The sequence below is a fragment of the Mauremys mutica genome, chromosome 3, assembly GCF_020497125.1.
Source record: "Mauremys mutica isolate MM-2020 ecotype Southern chromosome 3, ASM2049712v1, whole genome shotgun sequence".
In the NCBI taxonomy this organism is placed as follows: domain Eukaryota; kingdom Metazoa; phylum Chordata; order Testudines; family Geoemydidae; genus Mauremys; species Mauremys mutica.
Window position 1 is genome coordinate 185,530,284 of NC_059074.1, and position 27,034 is coordinate 185,557,317.

At 41.4% G+C, this 27,034-nt stretch overlaps 1 protein-coding gene across 6 annotated transcripts in view; it reads right to left on the reverse strand.

Annotated features, from left to right (window-relative positions):
• Positions 1–27,034, reverse strand: part of CCDC88A (coiled-coil domain containing 88A) — a 368,487-nt gene that overhangs the window by 281,670 nt on the left and 59,783 nt on the right. For all 6 annotated transcript variants that reach the window (XM_045009683.1, XM_045009682.1, XM_045009681.1 and 3 more), the window contains one exon: positions 5,276–5,384. In XM_045009683.1, the coding sequence (XP_044865618.1) occupies positions 5,276–5,384 (109 nt within the window). The remainder of the gene's footprint in view (positions 1–5,275; positions 5,385–27,034) is intronic.

Consider the following 27,034-nt stretch of genomic DNA (forward strand, 5'->3'; position numbering starts at 1 on the left):
ACATACAACGCAACTCCCCCACCTTTTCTGCCCTGCCTATCCTTCCTGAACAGTTTATATCCATCCATGACAGTACTCCAATCATGTGAGTCATCCTACCAAGTCTCTGTTATTCCAATTACATCATAATTCCTTGACTGTGCCAGGACTTCTAGTTCTCCCTGCTTGTTCCCCAGGCTTCTTGCATTTGTGTATAGGCACTTAAGATAACTCCAGCTCCAAGTCAAAAAAGCAATGGAAGAACAGCAGAAACTATATCCTCTTGAAAATCCAGTTTATAACTATGTTGATATGTGGTATTACTCTGGGCAGTTTTCTGTGTTTAACCAGTTTTGCTATGACCATGGAGAAGGGGATTCTAACCTGGTGGGTAATAGCTGTGTGTCTGTGCAAGAAAGCAGTGTGTCTGTGAATGGACTTTCTGAATGTCCGTCTGATGTCTCAGAAGGAAATCTGGAGTTAGATCAAGTGCAGAAAGATCTCATTGGTGAGGAAAATGTTTCTCAGGAGCAGATTAAAGTAGATGGTCAGGTTAAAGCCCTAACTGAGGAAGGAAAGGGTAGATCTGTAATGGGTGATGGATTGTTGGCTAGTACAGCTTGTAAAAGTGAACCTGAAATGGGTAACTGTGCTTTGCTGGAAGTAGCTCAGTGTAGCGAAAAAAGCTGCAGCTTATCTGTTGGGAGTGGCAATGTGCCTGGTAGGGAAAGTTTGGAGGAGCCTAGGCAGCCTTGTGAGCTGATGGCTTTGTCTAATCAGTTTGGGAAGGCAGAAATAGTGGAAAATGCGTGTCCCTATCCCTTACCTGTTTCCTGTGTGGAGAAATGTGACAGTGAAGGGAACGTGCCTGTGTCGGTCAGGGGTAGTGACTTGCCTATGGAGGAAGCTACCTCAGTCTCCAAGCAGTTGTCTGTGAACAGCCCTGTGTGCTGGGACAAGGGAAATGAGATCCCAAGCTGTGTGTCTGGTGAAGGAGAATGTGTCTCCGGCTTTTCTTTGTCTGTGGAGCAGACAGAAGGTGCCTTTCAGCCTGTGATGGTTGAGGGTGATTCAGTTGTCTCGGAGTTGGTTGTAAATACAGCTAAAGCCCAGGAAGGGAATGGTCCTAAGTTTGTGTCTGCTGGGGAGAATGGCACTGTAACTAGGTTGCATCCAGTTAGTGTCTTAGCAAAATCCCAGACAATTCTGGTGCTTGTAGTTTGCCAGTTGCTAATGTGTGGTTGGAAAAGAGTGTAGCAACTCTGTCTGATCAGGGTGATACCCTAGCCAGGGCACAAGGAGAGCATGAAGGTGATTTAATTGTGTTACCTACTGACAGTTTGACAACTTGTAGCAAGAAGGAAAAGATTCCTAAACTTGTTCCAGGCCAGGGAAAGGAGATTGCTTCTAATCGGTTATCTAGAAAGTCTATAAGTTTGCCTAAAAGGGGATTGTGTAGAGATCTGCCTGATGGTCCAGAGGTGATTCTGAATGTAAGTGAGACCCAGAAGGAGTCTGTGGTTGCTCAGGGAAGTGTTCCTTTAGAGCAAGCCCTAAGTGAAGCGGGGAAGGGCAGAATTTCTGTGAGGGGTGAATTGCTGCTTAGAAAAGCTCATAGGGAAAGGAATCCTCATGGTAATGTGTGCCAACTGTGCAAACTGGATGTTACAGTTCATAATACATAAGCCTCTCTCTCAAGCCTGGGACAAGTCTCCTCAGATGAACTCTTTGTCTTTCCAGAGTTCTTGTTGCTTCCATAGGTGGGGGAGGAGAAAGTTCCAAAGCATGGTGTCACTGTCCCCTAGTTTATATCCTGAGTCCATGTGCCTTGTCTACACTACAGAGTTTTGCCGACAAAAGGCAGCTTTTGTCGACAAAACAGTGGATGCATACAAACTATGATGCGACTTTTGGTGGCAAAAATGCCCTGTTGTGGTGACAAAATAAAACCACCCCGACAAGAGACATAAGGCTTTTTGCACAAAAGTTTTGTCGACAAAGCACCAGTGTAGACACCACACTTGATTTTTCTGCTTTAATTGGCTTCCAGATGGTGTCCCACAATGCCAATCCTGACCGCTCTGGTCAGCAGTTTGAACTCCACTGCCCTGCAGACAGGTAAACTACCATCCGTCCCTGCCCCTTTAAAGCCCCAGGAATTTTTGAAATTCCATTCCTGTTTGCTCTGCGTAGAGAGGTTTCATCACTTCTCTCCAGGTCACTATGGCGGCTCCATGAAGCAAACACTCTCCCGCTTGGATCACTGTGGATCTGCTAAGTATTTGGGGAGAGGAGGCTATGCAGTCCCAGCTGCACTTCAGCCATAGGAATTTTGATACCTACAGGCAAACTTCTCAAGGCTTGTGCAAAAAGGTGAATGACTGGGACACAATGCAGTGAAGAGCGAAGAAAAAGGAGCTGAGGCAGGCATACCATAAGGCAAGGGAGCCAAACCGTCACTCTGGTGCTTCACCCAAGACCTGCTGGTTCTATAAGGAACTGGACACTATCCTTGGTGGTGGAGATGCGGTCACCACCACCACCAAGAGCCCCGTGGATACTTTGGCACGCCTGGAGGTGGTGGAAAGAGGACTTAAACCGGAGGACGAAGTCATTGATGAAGAGGTGGAGTCAGATGACTATGCGGAGTCCCCAACAGGGTCGCTCGGCGGGAACTGTTCATCACTCCGGAGGTGTCTAGCCAGTCTCAGCAGTTGCTCTCCGGCGAGCAAGAAGCAGGAGAGGAGACGCCTGGTAAGTGGCTGTGGTTTGTGTAGTGCAGAGGTAGGTTCAGGGTATAGAAATGTACACGGGTGGCTCTGTTTTTGTGTGCCAGACATTTCCCTGTGCACCTAATTAGTATGGCAGAACAGGGGGTTAATGCATGCCAAGATCTCACGGGAATCCTCCAGAGAGATCTCTAGGAAACTTTGCTGAAGGTTCCTTGGCAGAACTGCTTTGTTCCTTCCCGCATTGTAGGAAACTTTCATATTGTATCTTACATGGCAAGTTTGTAAGAAATATCACAACTGAATATGAATGATGAATATGGGGATTACAGGGTGCTATTTTGAGATAAGTGTGTCACACCTGTTTTTGTAGTCCATTACACTAGTAGGTGACTTCCAAGTTGTTATCAAAGGTGTTGGGGGTCAGAGGCTGAGCGGAAGAGGGACCGCAAGACAGGTTTCTCTAACTTTGCATCGCCTCTTCATCTCTTAACACAGTGGTGAAAACATAGTAAACATGGACAGAAGACTATGTCGCTACTCTACAAACATACAATAGTGATGTGTGCTACAAGGCTACCTGAGCTCTGGTAGAGTGTGCTGTCAACTTTTCAGGTAGTTTCCTGCCCATTGCAGCATAAGATAAAGATGCAACTGGTAATCCATTTTGCAAGTGAGTCGAAATCCGGTGACTCTTTGTGTGTTCCATGTAGAAAACTAATAACTGGGTAGAGATCCTGAAAGATTTTCTTCTATTCAGGTCAAAAGCCAAAACTCAATGCACATCTAGGATGTGCAGCTTCTGTTCAGCCTTGTGAACACAGAACTTTTGGGGAAAAAACAAATGAGAATATAGGTTGATTAAGATGGAAATGGGAAACCACTTTACACAGAAACTTCAGATGAGGTCTGCGTTGGACTTTGTCCTTATAAAAAACAGTACTGCAGATCTGTGACAAGTGTCTGCAGTTCTCCCACTCTGCTGGCTGAGGTGATGGCTGAGAGATGCAGAAATGAACAAGATGCTAAGGGCTTGAATGGGGGACTCATAAGAGCAGACAATACTAAATTTAAGTCCCAAGTCGGCACCGGGTCACAAACAAGAGGGAATAATCTATATAATCTTAAAGAATGTGGTTATGATGGGATTAATGGATACAGTTGAGGCTACGTGTGTGCGAAGTTGACAGTTTCCAGGAAGCTGCCCAGAAAGACAAACATTCCATTTACTCAGGTAAGTAGCCCTTGTAGAAGGCTTCCTGCTATTAAGAACATCCTGAACTACCACTGAGTAATGCACCTCCTCTGCATCTAACCACTGATGAACCACACTCTGAAGTGGAGCTCTTGAAGATTCAGATGCAGCACATGCATGGTGGTTCTTGATTACTGACAGAAGCAGAGACTACCTGGTGGGAAACCAACAGAGCTTGGAATACCATGGTTATCTCAGCCAGCAAACCACTAGGAAAGGTAAGATAAAGTACCCACAACTTATCTCTCAAGGAACAAACTGTGAACCCAGAGGCTCCAACTACGGACCACAGAGGGTAAGAAGGAATTGAAGGAGGGGCAGCTTCCCTACAGATATCAGTAAGGAAAACCCTCCAATGTTCACGCATGAGATATGCACACACCTACAATGTAATGGACAAGTGCGAGGACTCAAAGAACTTTACCTTCACTATAATGATCATTTTACAGTTGCCAAACATGTCAGCATCATCAGGCAGGCACATACTTACAAAAATCATACATGACACAGCTTAATATTCAATTGATTTCAACATTCGACTGACAGATTATTTAACATGGTAGCCCAAGATGATACAAACGATCCAGGAACAAAATGTTATTATTAAAATCAATGAACAGTAAAATAGTGCCTCACTAAATCCCCAATCCTGTATTGTGCATTGTATAGATTATAGGCAGACTCCCATATCCTACAGAACCACAATGACTTCAGCAGGGCTATGTGGGGGGACACAGTCTGCCCACACAATACTATGCCTTCTATCACATTAAAATAAAATAGCTAAGCTATAGCTGTAGGAAGTAGCTCATCACTGGGTTTATCAAGTACTTGATAAACAAGGGAAACACAACCAGATGATAAAAACAAACAAAAATCAAACAAAAAAATTAAGTAGCTCCTACAACAGTAATAAAAATTTAATGAAAGTCGTTATAAACCGGGGGGAGGGGCAATTGGCAGACATTGATTTCATATGTGATATACTTATCCCTTATTTCCACAAAAGGTATGTGGATTCAGAGGCTGCTAACTGACATTAAATGATTTAATACGAGAGCAACTCTGAACAGTGAGTAGCTATATGGACAGATCAATCATTCAAATGTTAGTTGTTTTCATATCCCCTTCCTACTTTGGAATATGATCACCAGAACCAGGTGTACACTGAAGAGTGGTAAATGTTGACCAAAAGATACATTGAAAAAAATAAACTCATACAGTTGTGGTTTTAATTGTTCATCTTGCTTTTGTTGGACTCATCTCTGAAAATGTAGTAAGAACATAAAAGGCAGCAAAGAGGAAAAATTACCTGATAATAAGATTTTATTTGTCTCACCAAAATAGACAAATTTTGAATCCTAAGTGACGCATCATTGTTGACTTTCTTATTTACTCTCTGACTAGTGGATTTAGGGTTGCTGCAAGAAAAAAGAAAAATAAAATTAATTACCAACAAGTATTACACTGAAAGATTCATATTTTTTAGATCTTTCTCTATACAAGTAGAAATAGAAAATGACTGACAAATCCAATCATCTGAAACATCCAGTACAATTACTAATTACTGTGACTACTGGGGCTGACCCCAAGCCACGATCTGGTTAATACAGAGAGCCGGATAATGGAGGCTCAAATAAATGGGGTTCTACTGTATATTAATTTACAGTACTCTGCTGCTAAAGATTATAAGAACAGATCCTCAGCTGATATAAATTGTCATAACTCCACTGAAGTCAATTTACAAAAACTAAGGATCTTGTGTTATCTAAGCTGATAAAATATTCCAACTGGAAAATATTAACAGTGTATTCTGAAGCACACAAATGCTTTTAGACTTATTTATCTTTATTTTTTGGTGAGAACTGGAAGGGGGAAAATAGGAGATATAGAGACCCAGGCATCTGGTTACACACCCATTAGCTTTAATTAGGCCTGTGATTATCTACAAATCAAAGAACCATTGATAACACCCCCTTCCCCTCTCAGTTTTGCCCATTGTCCAAATAGAGTTTAAAATGTTGACATCCTGAATTACTTATCTCCCAGACAGAAAGAAAAGAAAGAATTTAATAAATTACAAATTGTGGGATGGAAATGAAGGGACACAAGGAGCCCCTAGCATGTGCAATGAACTCAGCCTACAAAAGTAACAAAGTGTGTAACTCTCTACAGACGTTTCCCAAGATACACAAACAAGGGAACCCAGGCAGACCCATCATATCTGGCCAATGCACTCTTACTGAAGGAATATCAGGCCCCAACGAAACCATCCTCAAACCACTCACCACACAAAGGGCCGGCTTTCTCCAGAATACAAACGACTTCCTTCAGAAACTCCACAATATTAACAACCTCCCTCAGAACACAAAGCTTGCCACCTTGTACGTCACCTCTCTGTACACCAATATCCCTCACAATGACATCATCGTTGCCTGCCTTAAACATCCACAAGATAATGGACAACACTCAGAAATCCATCCCAAAGACACTGCTGAACTCATCCATTTCATCCTCACCTCTAACAATATTACATTCAGCAACAAAACAAACACTTTGTCCAAACCATGAGAACAGCCAGGGGTACTAGGATGGCGCCCCAACATCCCAATCTCTTCATAGGCCACCCTGAGGAAGAATTACTGGACAAACGCACCTCAAAACCAATGATTTATGGTTTATTACAATTATCTGTAATCCACTGAAGCCCCCACCACTAAGCCTTTTTTTTTTTCTTCTTCCCTCCGATGATTGTGGAGGTGTTAACAGGTCACTTCACTTTGAATGGTCCCGTGAAATATGTGTTAACTACTTTCTAAAGTATCTAAACAATCTGTTCCACTTTGCATTTAGTTTTGACACTGAGGGCTTGGCTACACTTGCAAGTAACAGCGCATTAAAACAGCCCCAGGTGCACTAGCTCACTCCCCGTCCACACTGGCAAGGCACATACAGTACTCTGACTCCGCGGCTACAGCGCTGCTGGTACTCCACCTTGGCGAGTGGAATAACGTTTGCTGCGCCCCGCTGGCGCACCACAGCGCCAGTGTGGACGAGGTGTTGCATTACTGCGCTCTGATCAGCCTCCGGAAACGTCCCATAATCCCCTTAAGTCAAGTGGCCACTCTTCTCATTGTTTTGAGCTTGCTGTAGGAATGCGGATATGCCGTTTGAAAGCTCCGTTTCTGACAGCCGGCTGCTTTTCTGCTCTGAGACAGATAAGTGTGCTCCGAGACAGATTAGTGTGGAATGTTGGGGGCGGGGGAGGAAAAGGGGGTCTGCTGCTGTCTGAACTTACAAGACAGCATGCTGACATGCTCTCATCCCCCAAAAACCCACTCTCTCTCCCCCCCACATACACACAACACACTCCCTGTCACACTCCACCCCACCTCCCCCATTTGAAAAGCACACTGCAGTCACTTGCATGCTGGGATAGCTGTCCATAATGCACCACTCCCAATGCCGCTGCAAGTGCCACAAATGTGGCCATGCCAGTGGGCAAGCAGCTGTCAGTGTGGACAGACTGCAGCGCTTTCCCTATTGCGCTCTCCGAAGGTGGATTTAACACACAGCGCTCTACATCTGCAAGTGTAGTCATGCTCTGAGTATATTTCCCAAACCTAAAGAAGAGCTCGTCTCTCTCACCAACAGAATTTGGCCCAATAAAAGATACGATCTCACCCACCTTGTCTCTCTAATATCATGAGACCAACAGGGCTACAATAACATTGCATACATCTTGACAGGAGCAGTCACAAGGGCAAATGGGGTGGACAAAGAGCACTGGCATGTGATGGAGATAAATGAGAAGGCACACAGAGTTCCTGACATGGGGGAGGGGAAAATGGGGAGGCACAGAGCCTGACACTGGGGGGAAGTGAGGAATGGAGGCCACACTGATCCCCTGGCATGCTGGAAGGGTGGAAATGGGAAGCACACAGTGCCCCTGATATGGAGGTAATGTGGAGCACACAGAGCCCTTACCATGGGGGGAAGGGGAGAACAGAAGATAATGGTATGGGGCCATCACAGAGAAACACAGAGCCCCTGATATGTGGTGAAAGGAGGACGGGGAAGAGGGAGCATGTGGGGAGGAACTGAGGGATGCAAGAAGCCCTTGGTGTGTGCCATGAAGCAACAAAGCGTATGATCCTCTAGTCAGAATTTATAATAAGCTAAAATATGATATATTTTAATGTCACTACTGGTAGGATATCTTTGAATTTTACAAGACTGCTATGCCAAAAAACAAAATATTGAAAATTAAGGACCTAATTTTGTAAACACTTAAGTGGGAATACAACTTTGCTCACATGAGTTCACCATTGATTTTATTGAGTTCACCAAGATTATTCCTATGGTTAAAGCTAAGAATGTGCTAAAATTGAATTTTTAATAAAAACTTTTCCTGTCAGTGGCATAAAACTTTTGTCACTTGAAAACCCAACTGCTTCAGGGTCAACAACTAAAAGTTTAGTCTTTCAAAACATTAACAAAATTGCTATGAATTATTTTTAGGGTTTGTCTTCACAGCATAATTTACTCAAGTGTTACCCCTAATTTCATTCCTGTCCACACACAAAAATCTTTAACTCAAGCACAGTGGTGCTCAGGACCTTCCTTAGGATTTGTGGCTCCCTACGCAGTATTATTAAACTGGTGCCCCTATGCCCGACAGCAGCCCAGGCTCGCAGCCCAAGGAGGGGAGGGATGAGGCAGCAAAGGATACTGAGATGCCCAGCCCACCTCACAGCAGCAGAGTCACAGTTCCCCGCAGAGACCCCCATACCCTCTCCCTCACGCAGAATGCACGACACTGGTGCATTCGGCTCTGTGAATATGGCCCCTGCCTAAGGAGACTGCAGTATGCGCTAGATGTGCAGGAGCCAACCCACTCTTACTGCTGTTGGTGAAGCTCTCCAGCCCACCTCTTCTCCCTGTGGCCCCACCCATACTCCATTTCTGTTCCGCCCCAGGCCCCGCCCCACTCTGCCCAGGTCCTGCCCTCTCATAGAATATCAGGGTTGGAAGGGACCTCAGGAGGTCATCTAGTCCAACCCCCTGCTCAAAGCAGGACCAATTCCCAACTAAATCATCCCAGCCAGGGCTTTGTCAAGCCTGACCTTAAAAACCTCTAAGGAAGGAGATTCCACCACCTCCCTAGGTAACCCATTCCAGTGCTTCACCACCCTACTAGTGAAAAAGTTTTTCCTAATGTCCAACCTAAACCTCCCCCTCTGCAACTTGAGACCATTACTCCTTGTTCTGTCATCTTCTACCACTGAGAACAGTCTAGATCCATCCTCTTTGGAACCCCCTTTCAGGTAGTCTCCCCACTGTCTCCCTCCTCTCTTCCCTCTCCCCCCTGCAAACCCCCTTCCAGCCAAACCCCTGAACCCAAATGAAGTAAACGACATTTGAAAAACACCCTTCTGCAATTTCTTTCTAAAGAAAATGAAGCATGTTTTCCACTGTATACCAGATGGTGAAGACCCGACATGCAGAAGGTACCTAATTAAAAGCCTAATTAAACTTGGGAATAAAAAATGTCAGTCACAGGTCTTTTAATATGGCCTGAAGTTTGTCAGACATTTATTTGCAAAAACTTTGTAGTAAGGGTGAGTCAGCTGTCTTGCTTAATAAAACATTAAATATTATGGAATACATGATGCAGCTCTTCTCTGTTTTACATTTTCTTAATCAGTATTTCTAAGCTGATTTTATATTTTAAATGTATTCTTAAAATGTTCATAAAGGAATCATTCCAGATTACTACATAGTTAACTCACTTAAACATTATTTTAAATTAATCAGTCACAGAAGGAAGGAGAGATAGCTCAGTGGTTTGATTATTGGCCTGCTAAACCCAAAGTTCTGAGTTCAATCCTTGAAGGGACCATTTAGGGATCTGCAGCCAAAAAAAAAAAAAAATAGTTGGGGATTGGTCCTGCTTTGAGCAGAGGGTTGTACTAAATGACCTCCTGAGGTCCCTTCCAACCCTGATGTTCTGTGTTTAGTGTATTCATAACAATGTTCATTGCTTTTAAAAAATGGGAACACTAATTTACTTTGTGTGATCTCCATAACAATAGACATGTCTATGAAATTTCACCAACTTTAAAAAAATGTTTCCAAAGATTTCAGGCACAACAAAGGATTTTATATCTTACTAGGTACTGATTTTGCTGGAGGATTCTCTTAAAACTAGTTCAGATAGTCAGAAGTAAAGAAAGGGAAACTCTTTGTCCAGCTAACTGGAAGGAAAGGGGTGTTGTTCCTTTAAGGGCTCGCTTCAACAGGGGATGGCGGGTGGCTGAAGGTAGAAAGGGATGGACAGAAAGGGCAGGCAGACTTTGGAAGCAAGTTTTCTTTTAATTATAGTAATTAAAATTAAAATGTGTATTTTAGATAAGGGTGGTCTTTTGAAGGATTTATTTTAAAAACTATACATCTGAAGATCCAAACATTTAAGGCTAAAGATGATTGTGCATCTAAAAATCTATGCAAGGATTTTTTTAGAGATGTGATTTTATAATCTTCACCAACTCACTAATGAAATATTTTTAAAGCAATTTTTAAACTAAGGTCCTGTAGACTAAGATGTTCTGAGTAAATAGTATGGTAATGCACAACTGTTTTTGTCAGTAAATTCAGAAACTGGCAGTATATACCTGGGGGTTGGCAAATGCCTGTTAAATGGCTTCATTACCACTTGAAAGGCTCTTTAACAGTTTCAATGTTGTGCTAATAGGTCTAGCAGGCTGTAAGGCTTTTCCACTTTTAAGTTACTAGATCCCCTCCGGAGTAAGAGTCACCAGGCTGCAGCAGCCAGCTGTGGGAGCTTGCAGGAAGGGTCAGAACAGGAACAGGAAGAACCGGGAAGGTGGACACTAAGACCACCTTAGTGGTGCCCCAAATTTTCAGGTGCCCTAAACAGCCTGGTATGCCTAAGGACAGCCCTGGTGGTGCTGTTAGCTTGCATTGGCTGACCTGTCAGAGAGTAGAGGCTACAGCTTAAGTTAGTAGCTGACAAGTTGTGCTAACACAATTACTCCTGCAGTAATCCAATCACTGTGTGATGTTCCAGTGTTATTTTGCAGTGTGGCCATTCTCATTCAAACAAGATTACCTCAAAAGGAGTTAACTCAAGTTATCTACATTCATGTTAACTCTGCAGCCACACACACACACACACACACAAAATATCAGCCTAAAATTAGGCTCCTAAAGCTTATACTTAGCCATTTCACAGTGGCATTTTAAAAAGCATCTAACGCAGGGGTCGCCAACCTTTCAGAAGTGGTGTGCCGAGTCTTCATTTATTCACTCTGATTTAAGGTTTTGCGTGCCAGTAATACATTTTAACATTTTTAGGTCTCTTTCTGTAAGTCTATAATATATAACTAAACTATTGTTGTATGTAAAGTAAATAAGGTTTTTAAAGTGTTTAAGAAGCTTCATTTAAAACTAAATTAAAATACAGAGCCCCCTGGACCAGTGGCCAGGATCCAGGCAGCGTGAGTGCCACTGAAAATCAGCTCGCGTGCCGCTTTCGGCACCCATGCCATAGGTTGCCTACCCCTGATCTAACTGATCAGAGGCACAAGTCCAACTGATTTCAAACTCCAAACTTTGGTGTCAGGGTATAGCTTGGCTGAAGCATTCCAGCTTCCTGTACGTTGGGCTTCCACGAGTCAAGAAAGATAAGTGGTTGTAAATAGAGCACAGGCTATCAATTTCGTATTTTGAGTTTGTGTTTCCTTCACAGTAAGGATATTAATGAGGCCCTGGATTTATCTTGTTCAGCATAGCTGAGCATTTTAAATATGAAACTTCTCCGTAGAAAATATCTCTATGCAAAATCTGAAATTCTAAGACCGATTAGGAAACAAAAGACACAAGGAAAAAAATCAACAAATTTATCAATTTAAGACTATAAAATGGGAAGAAAGTAAAGAATCAGCAATATATATGAATTTTAAAAAGCAATTTAAATTTTAAAACTATGTTTAAATCATGTTTTGTAGCCATTTAAGAGCAAAAAACACTTTCAAATCAAAATTGGAATGTTTTGTACTCACTCTGCTATAGTGTAAAATCATTATACAAGGTGCAGGGCAACACAGAATCAGGCCTATCCACCCACTCAGACTCAGTTATTTTAAGAATCCAATATGCATATATAATCTTATAAATCTAAGCAAGAACAATTGTATCTGGCAAAATTGGAATATAAACCGATTCTTACTGATCATAACTGCAGTACTGTGATGGTTATTATATTCTGTAAAAATAACTAGGGTGACCATTTTGGATTAGTCATTCACAAGGTGGATATAGTAATCACAAAAGTGACTAAGTACAGACCAATGTATGGGTTACATCTCAACAAATTTTGGCAAATATTAAGATTTGATAACCCCTTACAGAGCCAAATTCATACAGAGATTTTTGAAACTTGAAGGGCAGAATGCAGGATAAATTCTTCTGATTAACAGATCTCTGCATGTCATCTAAAGTTTTCTACTTCGGCATGCATATCTCCAAAAATGGAGCTTTGGGCCATTACTATTCACCTTTAATCTTTATTACTATCTGATTATTTCTAGGCTTATTCATGATCTTTAGCAGAATTTTTGCAGCCATAAGTTTTTGCTGTGAGTCTCCTGTTCCTATCATTCCATCAAAGTGTACTACGGCTTCCTGGATCTAAACCTAAAATTGCACTCTTATTTAATGCCATCAGCCAAAACATAATAAAAATGTACAAACTGCAACAATTTTAAATACAGATATTATAACAGCTCAGACTCTTGAAATTAGACTTCTGCTCCAAGTTTCTTTAACTTGAAAGTTAGTGCAAACTCTACAAGAATACCTGCAAATAATGAACAAACAAAATAATATTTAGCTTTTATATAACACTTAACATCCTCATAGTGTTCCACAAACCTGAATCTTCACAACACTTCTAAAACAAAGTATTATTATTCCAATCTTGCAGATGGGGAAACAGATTCAGAGAGGTTAAGTACTGAATATCTGCACTAAAGCTGCATAGTCAGTGCCAGAGATGGAATTAGAACCCAGGAGTTCTTGGAACACAAGCTCTTGGTCCCATGCCATATCCACTAATCAATGCTATATTACATGCATGCTCTTCTCCTGGGAAAATTATGTATCACTGCGCATGCGCAGAATTCATGGCCCCCGCAGATTTCTTTGCTTCCCCGCAGAAAAATGACTTCTGACGGGGAAGCAAAGGGAAGCTGCAAGAGCAGTCACGCACCCCTCCTCAGCAGTGCAGGCAGCTCATTTTGGGCGCCTGGACCAACCACTAGAGATGTAAATCACCACCAAGGCAGGGGGGCTGGGCAATCATGGGTGTGAGGGAGACACACTCTGTCCCTCTCGCTCACTATTGCAGCACATTTGGTGTAGAGGGGCAGGACTTTGGGGTGGTTTTGAGGAGGTAAGGGTGGCGCAGGCTCTGTCCCCTCAGGCAGAGCAGAATGTACAGTATGGGCTTATGGTGCTTTAGTGATTAGAAGTTTTCTAAATTCTTGGAGTGAAAAAACATTTTCCTATCAAAATGTGCTCTATGAACTGTTTGTTACTGACCTTTCTGGAGATGGTCAGTAGCCAATATAAATTGTGAGTTTGAGTCCCCAGCCCTCACTTGCTCTTCAGTTGCCTATGATGTAACACTGAGTATATGGCTGAATATATTATCAAAATAATGGAAACCAGTGTGATTATATTGTGTTATTTTAACAAATAAAATATGCAGAATTTTAAAATATTGTGCACAGAAGTTTTTATTTTTTGGTGCAGAATTTCCTCAGGAGTAATGCTCATGTAACTGCACAATTAAAGCAGGCACTAGTGCAGTACTTACAAGAAACATACCCTGCAACCAGGAAGTGCACACTGATAAAATTTATGTTTCTCCCTGACCACTCTTTTCCCTTTAAGACAATACCTAAAAAATTAAATGCAAAAAAAACCACCTATATAAAATAAGAACATGAAGTTTAAAAAAATGTAAGAAGTCAGGGAAAAGATGCAGCTCCAAAAGCACCATTAAATCTGTTGTACTGCCCACGTATGTATTTTGGGATATAAATACAACAATACAACAATCTCCTAGAACTGGAAGGGACCTTGAAAGGTCATCAAGTCCAGCCCCCTGCCTTCACTAGCAGGACCAATTTTTGCCCCAGATCCCTAAGTGGTCCCCTCAAGGATTGAACTCACAACCCTGGGTTTAGCAGGCCAATGCTCAAACCACTGAGTTATGTTACCTGTCCAAAAAAATAATACTAATAAATATTGAAGTTAAGTACAAACTATGCTTGATGTTATACCACACAGAAACAAAGGCCCTACATAGAGCAGCCAAAAAAAAGTAGATTTTAAATTGCAAGTTACCCTTGATTTTACAAGATAAAGAGTGAAAATTCTGTTTTTTTCCTTCAGGTTTCTACTGAAACATTTTAAGCTCATTGTTTGGTTGATACACACCATTATAATATGTTCATGAAATGTAATACTATCCTGTGAAACCTGCCAACATGCTCTATGAAAAATGACATCTCTCTTCTGTCATAGAATTATAGAATATTAGGGTTGGAAGAGATCTCAAGAGGTCATCTAGTCCAATCCTCTGCTCAAAGCAGGACCAACACCAACTAAATCATCCCAGTCAGGGCTTTGTCAACCCGAGCCTTAAAAACCTCTAAGGATGGAGATTCCACCACCTCCCTAGGTAACCCATTCCAGTGCTTCATCACCCTCCTTGTGAAATAGTGTTTCCTAATATCCAACCTAGACCTCCCCCACTGCAACTTGAGACCATTGCTGCTTCTTCTGTCATCTGCCATCACTGAGAACAGCTGAGCTCCATCCTCTTTGGAACCCCCCTTCAAGTAATTTAAGGCTGCTATCAAATCCTCCCACACTCTTCTCTCCTGCAGACTAAATAAGCCCAGTTCCCTCACCCTCTCCTCGTAAGTCATGTGCACAAGCCCTCTAATCATTTTTGTTGCCCTCCGCTGGACTCTCTCCAATTTGTCCACATCCTTTCTGAAGTGGGGGGGACCAAAACTGGACGCAATACTCCAGGTGTGGCCTCCCCAGTGTCGAATACAGGCACTCAATTGCTGGCAATGCTTCTATTAATGCAGCCCAATATGCCGCTAGCCTTCTTGGCAACAAGGGCACACTGTTGACTCATATCCAGCTTCTCAACCACTGTAATCCCCATGTCCTTTCTGCAGAACTGCTGCTTAGCCAGTCGGTCCTCAGCCTGTAGCAGTGCATGGGATTCTTCCTTCCTACGTGCAGGACTCTGCACTTGTCCTTGTTGAACCTCATCAGATTTCTTTTGGCCCAATCCTCCAAGTTCTCTAGGTCACTCTGGACTCTATCCCTACCCTCCAGCATATCTACCTCTCCCCACAGCTCAGTGTCATCCACAAACTTGCTGAAGGTGCAAGTCATCCCATCATCCAGGCCATTAATAAAGATGTTGAACAAAACCGTCCCCAGGACTGACCTCTGGGGCACTCCGAATGATACCGGCTGCCAACTAGACATCAAGCCGTCTGTTGATCACTACCCGTTGACCCGGACAATCTAGCCAGCTTTCTACCTACCTTTTAGTCCATTCATCCAATCCATACTACTTTAACTTTCTGACAAGAATACTGTGGGAGACCATATCAAAAGCTTTGCTAAAGTCAAGATATATCACATCCACTGCTTTCCACATATCCACAGAGCCAGTTATCTCATCACAGAAGGCAATCAGGTTGGTCAGGTATGACTTGTCCTTGGTGAATCCATGTTGACTGTTCCTGATCACCTTCCTCTCCTCTAAGTGCTTCAAAATGGATTCCTTGAGGACCTGCTCCATGATTTTGCCAGAGACTGAAGTGAGGCTGACCGGTCTGTAGTGCCCCAGGTTCTCTTTCTTCCCTTTTTTAAATATGGGCACTATATTTGCCTTTTTCCGATCATCCAGGACCTCACCCAATCACCAAGAATTTTCAAAGATAATGGCCAATGGCTCTGCAATCACATCAGACAACTCCCTCAGCACCCTTGGATGTATTAGATCTGGACCCATGGACTTGTGCATGTCCAGCTTTTCTAAATAGTCCTTAACCTGTTGTTTCACCACTTGAGGGCTGCTCACCTCCTCTCCATACTGTGTTGTCCAGTGCAGCAGTCTGGGAGCTCACCTTGTCTGTGAAGACCGAGGCAAAAAAAAGCATTGAGTACCTCAGCTTTTTCCACATCATGTGACACTAGGTTACCACCCCCATTCAGTAAGGATCCCACACTTTCCCTGACCTCCTTCTTGCTAACATACCTGTAGAAACCCTTCTTGTTACCCTTCACATCCCTTGCTAGCTGCACTCCCAATTATACCTTGGCCTTCCTGCATGCTCGAGCAATATTTTTATACTCCTCCCTAGTAATCTGTCCAAATTTCCACTTCTTGTAAGTTTCCTGTTTCAGTTTAAGCTCACCAAAGATTTCACTATTAAGCCAAGCTGGTTGCCTTCCATATTTACTATTCTTTCTGCACATCGGGATGGTTTGTTCCTGCGCCCTCAATAAGGCTTCTTTAAAATACAGCCAGTTCTCCTGGACTCCTTTCCCCCTCATAGTAGCCTGTCATCTGCCTTCTGCTCTTCTGCTCCCCCCATTCTCCATCAACAAATTTAATGAGTGTGTCAGGAGCTCCCAAGTCTTCCGACCCCTTTGCCTTCTTCAAGGTATCATCCAGCTCTTCTTTCAACTCTTCACACAAATATCCATAACTTACTTCCACAACTCTTTATCTTCCTTAGACGTTGACACATAGTTCTCTTTATTCCTCTTACTTTAATCCCAGTGCGTAGGTGTGAGTATCAGTAGAGGAAATTAGCATGGGGAAATTAGGTATTTTTAGTTCTTGTAGTGAACCCATCCACTCCCAGTCTTTATTCAGACCTAATTTGATGGTGTCCAGTTTGCAAATTAATTCCAGTTCTGCAGTTTCTCACTGGGGTCTGTTTTTGAAGTTCTTCTGTTGAAGAATTGCCACTGTTATTGAGTGTCCAGGGAGGTTGAAGTGTTCTCTGACTGGGTTTGAATGTTATAATTCTTGATGTCTGATTTATGTCCATTTATTTTTTTGCGTAGAGACTGATCTCCAATCCATCAGACACTCTCTGCTAATCTTAGCTACCTCCTTCCCTTCTTGTTCTTGATGCTTTTGTCAATACTATGGTCTTTACATTTTACCCTAAACTAACTAGCCCACTCCTTTCCTCCTTGCTCACACTGCTGTGACTGTATCTCTAATCTACAACTTTGCCTCTCCTGCTGCTCACTGAAATCCAGTCTATACAGACATCTTCCTCTTTAAATCTATTCTCTTTTCTCAACTTTAGTTTCTTCTCTTCCAAGCTTCTCCTACCTCATTTACTTGTCATGCTGCCATTTCCTGAGTGAACTCTCCTACCTTCAACTCTCAATAATCCTTTTCCACCCACCCCTTCTCCACATCTTGTTTTGCTCAGGATCTTGACATTTAAAAAAAAACAAAACAAAAAAAAAACAAATACACAAACACACACCACTATGCAACACCTTTTCTCCCTGTCTTTTTTTATACCTTCTTCCCTCTCAGGTAGGTCTGCTAATTGCTCTCACGCAGTTTCGTTCACTCTGCTTTACACCATATGCTTGGAACAGCATTCCTTCTACTTATCTGGAATATGATATCTGTATATTCAGGGAGGATAAAAATCAATGATTTTTTAATTGAAATCGAATATTTTTGATTAAATGCTTTCAAAGAAAAAAACTATCTAAAGACAGTTTTAATTAAGATACATTATAGCTCAAAGATATCTCATCATGGAATAGGGATTATAAATTCTAATTCTATAGTATGGGACAATATATTCATGTAATGCTTAAGAAAACTTTTGTAAATGAGTTCCAGTAGTTCATGGAATAGGGACCCAATCTTATGGGGTTCCATGGGTTTCTGTATAGATTATTTAGGTTAATCTTTCTATCTACCCAACAGGACTCAATGCTCAGTCTAGACGATACCATCAGAGATGCCTAGTTTTGCAATTCTCAAACTGTGGATTTGTGTCTCTACAGATAACATGCTTGTTAACAGCAAAAATGTTTTTAAATAAATAAATGATAGAGGTGAGAAATAACAGACCTCAACCTATTGTCCCTCTGCAAATTTGTATGCACATAGTCAATCCCTTACCTCTCTCTAAAAGTACAAAGTTTCAAAAAGTTCAAATAGAAGGTTGTTGGGGGCGGAATAGATCTGGACAAGAAGTCTGGAGATAAATGGAGAAGGGAGGGACAGGCAGCAGAAACAAAAGTGAAACTGTTTGAGCAGCGTATTGCAGAAGTCTTTCTGAGTGTAACCTTCATTGATTTGAGATCTACCATACCATTCTCTCACTAGAAGGGAAAACCTATAATGGCAGCAGGCCATAAAAGAGACCCAGTTTGGGGATATTTTAATGAAGTTCCTCTACCTATGGGTAAGACAGGCATGTGTGAAAAACGCAAACAGTGCGACAAAGAAATGCAAGCCTTGGTTGCCTGAACGAAACAACATAATGAGAAGTGTTCCTTCTCAGGAGGAAGTTGCGTTGAAGATGATAAAAGGAATATGTCAGAACATCCAGGATCTTCAGGTTGGTAAACTTTTTTATTTCATACTTATTTCTTAAGGACTCCCTGTCTTCCCTCGGGACTATTCTTCAATTCTCATGTTTGAGCAAGAAATATAGTCATTACTCTCTGGTACTATCATTTTAGATGCAGTTGTGATAAAAAATAAATAGCTGAAATAGGCAGATCTTCCTTTTACAATTTCACCTTTAGAGTAGTACTGAGTGTCAGTGAATGCAATGAGTAACACTAAATGAGCAGTATGGTGGTAATAATTAAATAACTGCATTGACTTATTCTGTTTAGGAGAATCCATACTCAACATACACGATTCTGAAGACTATCCACCTTCAAGATCACCATTGTTTTCGATAGTTTCAGAGTGATCTGCCAATAATAGTGTTTCAGTCACACCATGTATGTCACATAGCCACAGTATATCACCTGTAGCAAAAAGAAAAAAAAATTCCATCATCCAGAAACAACCACAGATAAGTTTGTGAAAAGAACCAGCAGATTACAGAAAGAGGTAAGTGATGAAAAAATTGCCCTGTTTGTTTATGCAACAAACTCTCCTTTCCGTATGATTGAGAACCCACACTTCATTAACATGGTTGAGTCATTAAAACCAGGATACAATCCACCCAACAGAGCAGATGTCACAGGTAAACTGCTGGATAAAGTGTATGAAAGAGAAATTGAGCAGTGTGCAAAAGGTCTGGAGGGTAAAATTGTTAACCTGAGTCTTGATGGTGGAGCAATGTCCACAATGATCCCATTCTATGTGCTTGTGTGACAACAGAAGAAAGGAATATCTGTCTTACAGAAACAACTGATATATCAGGAAATGCACACACAGCAGAATACTTACAAGAAGCAGCAGTAAAAGCTATAACAAACTGTGAAAAAAAAATCAAATGTCTAGTATGCAGCTTGGTCACAGACAATGCTGCAAATGTATCCAAAATGAGAAGAAATTAATTAGAAGAGAGTCCCCAAGCTAATAATATATGATTGCAGTACTCATTTGATTCACCTCTTAGCCAAAGACTTCAGCATTCCAGAAATAAAGGCGAATGTTGTTGAAATTGCAAAATACTTCCGTAACAAACACTTTGCAGCAGCTGCTCTGAAAAAAGTGAAAGGAACCAAGCTAACTCTCTCACAAGATGTGTGATGGAACTCAGTAGTGGACTGTTTTGAGCACTACATCAAGAACTGGCCTAATCTGATGACAGTTTGTGAACAAAATCATGAAAAAATAGATGGCACTGTCTCAGCCAAAATTCTCAACATTGTGCTAAAGAGAAATGTTGAACACATGCGGAGTACCCTGCAGCCTATTTCTGTAGCCTTGAACAAAATGCAGGGAAATGGCTATTTTATTGCTGACGCTGTTGAAATTCGGAAGGTACTGAGTGAGATCTTTAAAAGATCTTAAAAAGAGGCAATGACAGAGTTAAATTACAACTGTTGCCGGCCCAAAGGGCCCGAGGAGGAGCAACAGTGGGGGTTCGTTGCCCAGTGTGCGTTGCACTAATTAACACACCAGGGTGGAGAAGCAAACCAAGTTTATTTGAGCTCAAAAAAAGGTGCCAGGGAGAAAAAGCATTCTCAAATCCTGCACATCCGCACGCAGGCGGGGTCCCAGCATTTATACCCCCCTTGTTTTTCCCCCTTTTTCCCTCCCCCTTGCAACAGTTACACTTAACACTATAATGTAGCTTGTTAGAACTGTTCTCATTTGCATATTTATCTATGGCCTTCACAGCACAGACGCATGCAGATTTTCCTCCCCCTTCTCCCCCCCCCCGTCTTACTGCCGCTTTTTGCTGTTTTAAGCTGTCCTACAGCTGCAAGCTAAGAAAGCTGACAGTTACACATTTTGCTTGCTGTTTATTAGCATCTTAGGCTGGTTAAAGTTCACAGCATGGAAGAACTTTGGTTCACTCAGGCCCAAAGTCACAACTTTGGTTTACTTAGGTCTAGGGACACCAACACAACCATTAAAAAAAGAATGGGACAAGCACTATCTATAGCTCATTTTCTTGCAAAGATGGTCAATACTTGGTATCAGGGTCAGACCTTAACAGCTGAAGAGGAGGAGTTGGCTATGATATGGACATCCAGCAATCATCCCTCCATAATGCCCACTATAATAAATTTCAGCTCAAAGGGTGAACTATTCAAGAAATATATGTTTCCTGATGATGTTTTAAAGAAAGTCACAACAGTGAACTGGTGGAAGTCACTTAAGCACTTGGATTCAGAGACTGCTGAAGTGATAATCTCACTTTGAACAGCAGTAGCTTCTTCTGCCGGTGTAGAAAGAATATTTTCTTCCTTTGGACTAATTCATTCCAAATTGAGAAATCGTTTGGGACCTGAAAAAGCAGGAAAACTTGGTTTTTCTTTTCCAGATTATGAACAAACAGGAAAATGAACGTGAAGATGACTGAGCTAGCAGCAGAAGCCAATATTTTAAATTTCTCATGTTGACCTGGCTATCATAGTCGATTTAAATTTTTTTTAAAAAATATTTCAGTTAACCATTTTAGTTAAAAACAATTTTAACAAAAACAAACCTGATTTAAAAAAAACTTGAATGTTTAAATTCAAAAATTCATATGCTTGTTTTGTTAAAAAATTATATGTTTGCTGTTCAAGAAAAAAATCCAGAATACATAATGTTGTTTTAGTTAAATAAAACAATTTAAATGTGTGACTGCTGATATTCTCCCCTCCTAATACAGCATGGCAAGAAAATCCTCAAAATATAAATGATTAACCTGTTGAATTGGAGATAGTTCACCTCCCAATGACTTCATAAATATCTGCTTTAATTACCTTTGGAAATGAAATAACCAAAATAACCATTTTCTGATGTAGCTGTAAAACTAATCTGAAAAGTTTCAAAAATAAATCACTTTAAAGATGTATGGTGTGTACCTTCTAAAAGTGAAACTTGCATCTATCTCTGAGTTGTGAAGAATATGTATTAAGGTTATAACAACCAACAAGAATGCTCTCTTATGTAGAAATTGAGACTTCCTGACTAGTGATTTAAATCATGATTTAAATATATTTGATTTAAATCAAATCCATGCTGTGTGTGCTTCCTCAATATTTCTCCTTAAAACCCACTTCTTAAGGAAGTTCTTTCTAATATATCTTGTTCTCCTCACCCATAATTTCTCCACAGCCTTCTATCCCTGAACTGTTGCACAATGTCTTCTTGTCTATCACAAATTGTAAGTTTTAAAATGTAAAGCTTTCATCAAATACTGAGATGGCCTGGATGAATCAAGCCTCCCACCACCCAAAATAAATCTGCTGATTGAGACTTTGTGGGTGCTGTGATGGAGGAAAAAACCACTCCTTTTCTTCCACAATGCAACAGTGTAAGAATTTAAACAGACAAAAAACCCATTACTTTTGATGCAGTCAAACATGAGACTTGCGCTACAAACACTCCAACCTTGTACCTAATCTTTAACCAGTCTCTGTAAACCAGTATGACTGGTAAGGATGAAGCTGGGGAAGATTATGCTTGGGGCCACACTATTGATAGCTGAGGATGAAAGATTCAGTAACTTAGTAGGACTATAACAAAGCGGTCTATTAAGAAAACAGTGTACTCAGAGTCCTCTGGAAATGCTCAGGTTCCATTAATCTCTGAGAATACACCATCAAAACAGGTTCCTTGCCCTCACAGGAGAAATTGTAACTCAAATTGCAGGAACTAGTGATCATTCCTTAATAAAAACATAAGAACAGCCATAGTGGGTCAGACCAAAGGTTCATCGAGCCCAGTATCCTGTCTTCCGACAGTGGCCAATGACAGGTGCACCAGGGGAATGAACAGAACAGGTAATCATCAAGTGATCCATCCAGTCGCCCATTCCCAGCTTCTGACAAAGAGAGGCTAGGGATACCAGCCCTGCCCATCCTGGCTAATAGTCATTCATGGACCTATCCTCCATGAACTTACCCAGTTCTTTTTTTTAACCCTGTTATAGTCTTGACCTTCACAACATCCTCTGGAAAGGAGTTCCACAGGTTGACTGTGCATAGTGTGAAAAAATACTTCCATTTGTTTTAAACCTGCTGCCTATTAATTTCATATGGTGACCCCTAATTCTTGTGTTATGAGCAGTAAATAATACTTACCTTCTCCACACAAGTCATGACATTGTAGACCTCTATCATATGCACTTTAGTCTTCTCTTTTCCAAGCTGAAAGTCCTAGTCTTAATCTCTCTTCATATGGCATCCATTCCATACTCCAAATCATTTTTGTTGCCCTTTTTTAAACCTTTTCCAATTCCAAGATATCTTTTTTGTGATGGGGTGACCACATCTGCACACAGTTCTCAAGATGTGGGCATACCACAGATTTATATAGAGGCAATATGATATTTTCTGTCTTATTAGCTATCCCTTTCTTAATGATTACCAACATTCTGTTCGCTTTTTTGACAGTCGCTGCACATTAAGTGGATATTTTCAGAGAACTATCCACAATGACTCCAAGATCTCTTTCTTGAGTAGTAACAGCTAATTTAGACCCCATCATTGTATATGTACAATTGGGACTATGTTTTCCAATCTACATTACTTTGCATTTATCAACATTGAATTTCATCTGCCATTTTGTTGCCCAGTCACCCAGTTTTGTGAGATTATTTTGTAGCTCTTCACAGTCTGCCTGGGACTTAACTGTCTTGAGTAGTTTTGTATCATCTGCAAATGTTGCCACCTCACTGTTTACTCCTTATTCATAAATGATCTGGAAAATGTTGAATAGGACTGGGCCCAGTACAGACTATGGGGGGACACCACTATTTACCTCTCTCCATTCTGAAAACTGAAAATTTATTCCCACTCTTTGTTTCCTATCTTTTAACCAGTTACAAGTCCTTGAGAGGACCTTCCCTCTTATCCCATGACAGCTTACTTTGCTTACGAGCCCTTGGTGAGGGACCTTGTCAAAGGCTTTCTTAAAATCTAAGAACACTGTATCTACTGGATCCTGTGGCACCTTATAGACTAACAGATGTATTGGATCATGAGCTTTCGTGGGTGAATACCCACTTCGTCAGATGCATGTAGTGGTTTCCAGACGTATTGGAGCATGAGCTTTCGTGGGTGAATACCCATTTCGTCGGATGCATGTAGTGGTTTCCACTACATGCATCCGACGAAGTGGGTATTCACCCACGAAAGCTCATGCTCCAATACGTCTGTTAGTCTATAAGGTGCCACAGGACTCTTTGCTGCTTTTACAGATCCAGACTAACACGGCTACCCCTCTGATACTTGTACCTACTGGATCTCCCTTGTCCACATACTTGTTGAACCACTCAAAGAATTCTAGTAGATTGGCGAGGCATGATTTCCCTTTACTAAAACCATCTTGACTCTTCCCCAACAAAATATGTTAATCTATGTCTGAAGTCAGGTTTACCAACGTGTAATTGTGGGGGGATGACCCTTTTTAAAAATTGCCATCACATTAGCTATCCTCCAATCATTTGGTACAGAAGCTGATTTAAATGATAGGTTACAAACTACAGTTAGTAATTCTGCAATTTCACATTTGAGTTCCCTCAGAACTCTTGGGTGAATATCATCTGGTCCTGGTGACTTATTACTGTTTAGTTTATCAATTTGTTCCAAAACCTCCTCTAATGGCAACTCGATCTGGGACAGTTCCTCATATCTGTCAACTAAAAAGAATGGCTTCGGTTAGGGAATCTCCCCAACATCCTCAGCTGTGATTCATTTAGTTTCTCTGCAATGGCCTTATCATCCTTGAATGCTCCTTCAGCATCTCGATCATCCAGTGGCCCAGCTAGTTCTTGAGAAGGCTTCCTGCTTCTGATGTACTTAAAAAAGAATTTGCTATTACTTTTTAAGTCTTTGGCTAGCTGTTCTTCAATTTCTTTTTTGGCCTTCCTAATTGTATTTTTACACTTCATTTTCTAGAGTTTATGCTTCTTTCTATATTTCTCACTAGGATTTAACTTCCACTTTTTAAAGGATGCCTTTTTGTCTCTCACGGCTTCTTTTACATAGTTGTTTAGCCACAGTGGCACTTTTTTGGTTCTCTTACTATGTTCTTTAATTTGGGGTATACACTAAAGTTGAGCCTCTATTATGATGTCTTTAAAAAGTTTCCATGCAGCTTGCAGGAATTTCACTTTTTGCGCTGTACCTTTTAATTTCTGTTTAACTAACCTCCTCATTTTGTGTAGTCCCCCTTTCTGAAAATAAATGCTACAGTGTTGGGCGCTGTGGTCTTTTCCCCGCCACAGGGATGTTAAATTTAATTATATTATGGTCACTATTACCAAGTGGTCCAGCTATATTCACCACTTGGATCAGATCCTCTGCTCCATTAGGACTAAAACAGGATTTACCTCTCCTCTAATGGGTTCCAGGATTAGCTGCTCCACAAAGCAGTCATTTAAGGTGTCAAGAAACGTGATCTTTGCACTCCTGTCTTGAGGTGGCATGTACCCAGTCAATATGGGGATAGTTGAAATTTCCATTATTACTGAGGTTTTTTTTTATTTTTATAGCCTCTCTGATCTCCCTGAGCATTTCATAGTGACTATCACCATCTTAGTCAGGTGGTTGGTAATATATCCCTGCTGCTATAGTCTTGTTATTAGAGCATGGAATTACTATCATAAGCTTTCGTGAGCTACAGCTCACTTCTTCTATGCATCCGAAGAAGTGAGCTGTAGCTCACAAAAGCTTATGCTGAAATAAATTTGTTAGTCTCTAAGGTGCCACAAGTACTCCTGTTCTTTTTATAGTACAGTTTGGGTCATTTAAGATTTTTACTTCATTTGATTTTACACTTTCTTTCTCCCATTCATTGTCTAATCCCAGTACAAATATCATAGATTGTGAATTAATCCATCTATCAGCTGCCTTTGATATCATTGATCATGTGGTGTCAATAATTCAACAGTGGCCCTAGCAGGAATCAACAGAGTTCTTCTTTGGTGGCACTACTCCTTTCTTTCAGAGAGAATCCAGAATATGATATTGGATAATTCCTTTTCAGCCCCACAAGCCCCTACCAAGGGTGGTGGAGAATTCCACTTATCTCTTCTATTTGATGTGTACATCGGGCCTTTAGTACAGTTATGAAAAGATATGGGCTGAAGTGTTTGCAGTATGATTATAACACTTAGTTCTAGATCTCCATTTCATCCAGCCCTAACAGCATGGTTTTATCTCTCCTAGTAAATCTGAGTTTAGGGCAAGGATGAGAGCAAGCTCATTGAAGCTCAATCAAAATAAGAGCAAGGTTCTGATGACAGGTTAGAGGAAGGAAAAAACGATTACTCACCTTCTCATAACTGTTATTCTTGGAGATGTTGCTCATATCTATTCCAATTAGGTGTGTGTACGTCGCGTGCACAGTTGTAAGAAACTTTTTCCCCTAGCAGCACCCTTTGGGTTGGCTATGGAGCCCCCTGGAGTGGCGCCTTCATGATGCTCAATATATGACCCTGCCAACCCGGTGCCTCCTCAGTTCCTTCTTGCCGGTTACTCCAACAGAGGGAAAGGCGGGCAGGTTTGGAATGGATATGAGCAACGCATCTCAAAGAACAATTACAAGAAGGTGAGTAACCGTTTTTTCTTCTTTGAGTGATTGATCATATTGATTCCAATTAGGTGACTCCCTAGCCTTACCTAGGTGGTGGGGTCGGAGTTATGGAATCGCTGATAAGGAGCACCACTCTGCCGAAACCTGCATCATCCCTGGCATGCCGGACAATGGCGTAATGAGAGGTGAACGTATGTACCGAGGACCAAGTTGCTGCCCTGCAGGTTTCTTGTATCAGAAGAAGTGGGTATTCACCCACGAAAGCTCATGCTGCAAAACGTCTGTTAGTCTATAAGGTGCCACAGGATTCTTTGCTGCTTCTACAGAACCAGACTAACACGGCTACCCCTCTGATACTTGTATCAGGGTTGTCTGTAAGCGAGATGATCCCTCACTCTCACAGATCTTGGGAGACAGACCTGTCCTGGCTTACAGACAACCCCCCCAACCTGAAGCAAATACTCACCAGCAACCACACATCACTGAACGAAAACACTAACCCAGGAACCTATACTTGCAACAAAGCCCGATGCCAACTCTGTCCACATATCTATTCAAGTGACATCATCATAGGACTTAATCACATCAGACATACCATCAGGGGCTCATTCACCTGCACATCTACCAATGTGATATATGCCATCATGTGCCAGCAATGCCCCTCTGCCAAACCGGACAGTCTCTATGCAAAAGAATTAATAGACACAAATTTGACATCAGGAATCATAACACTCA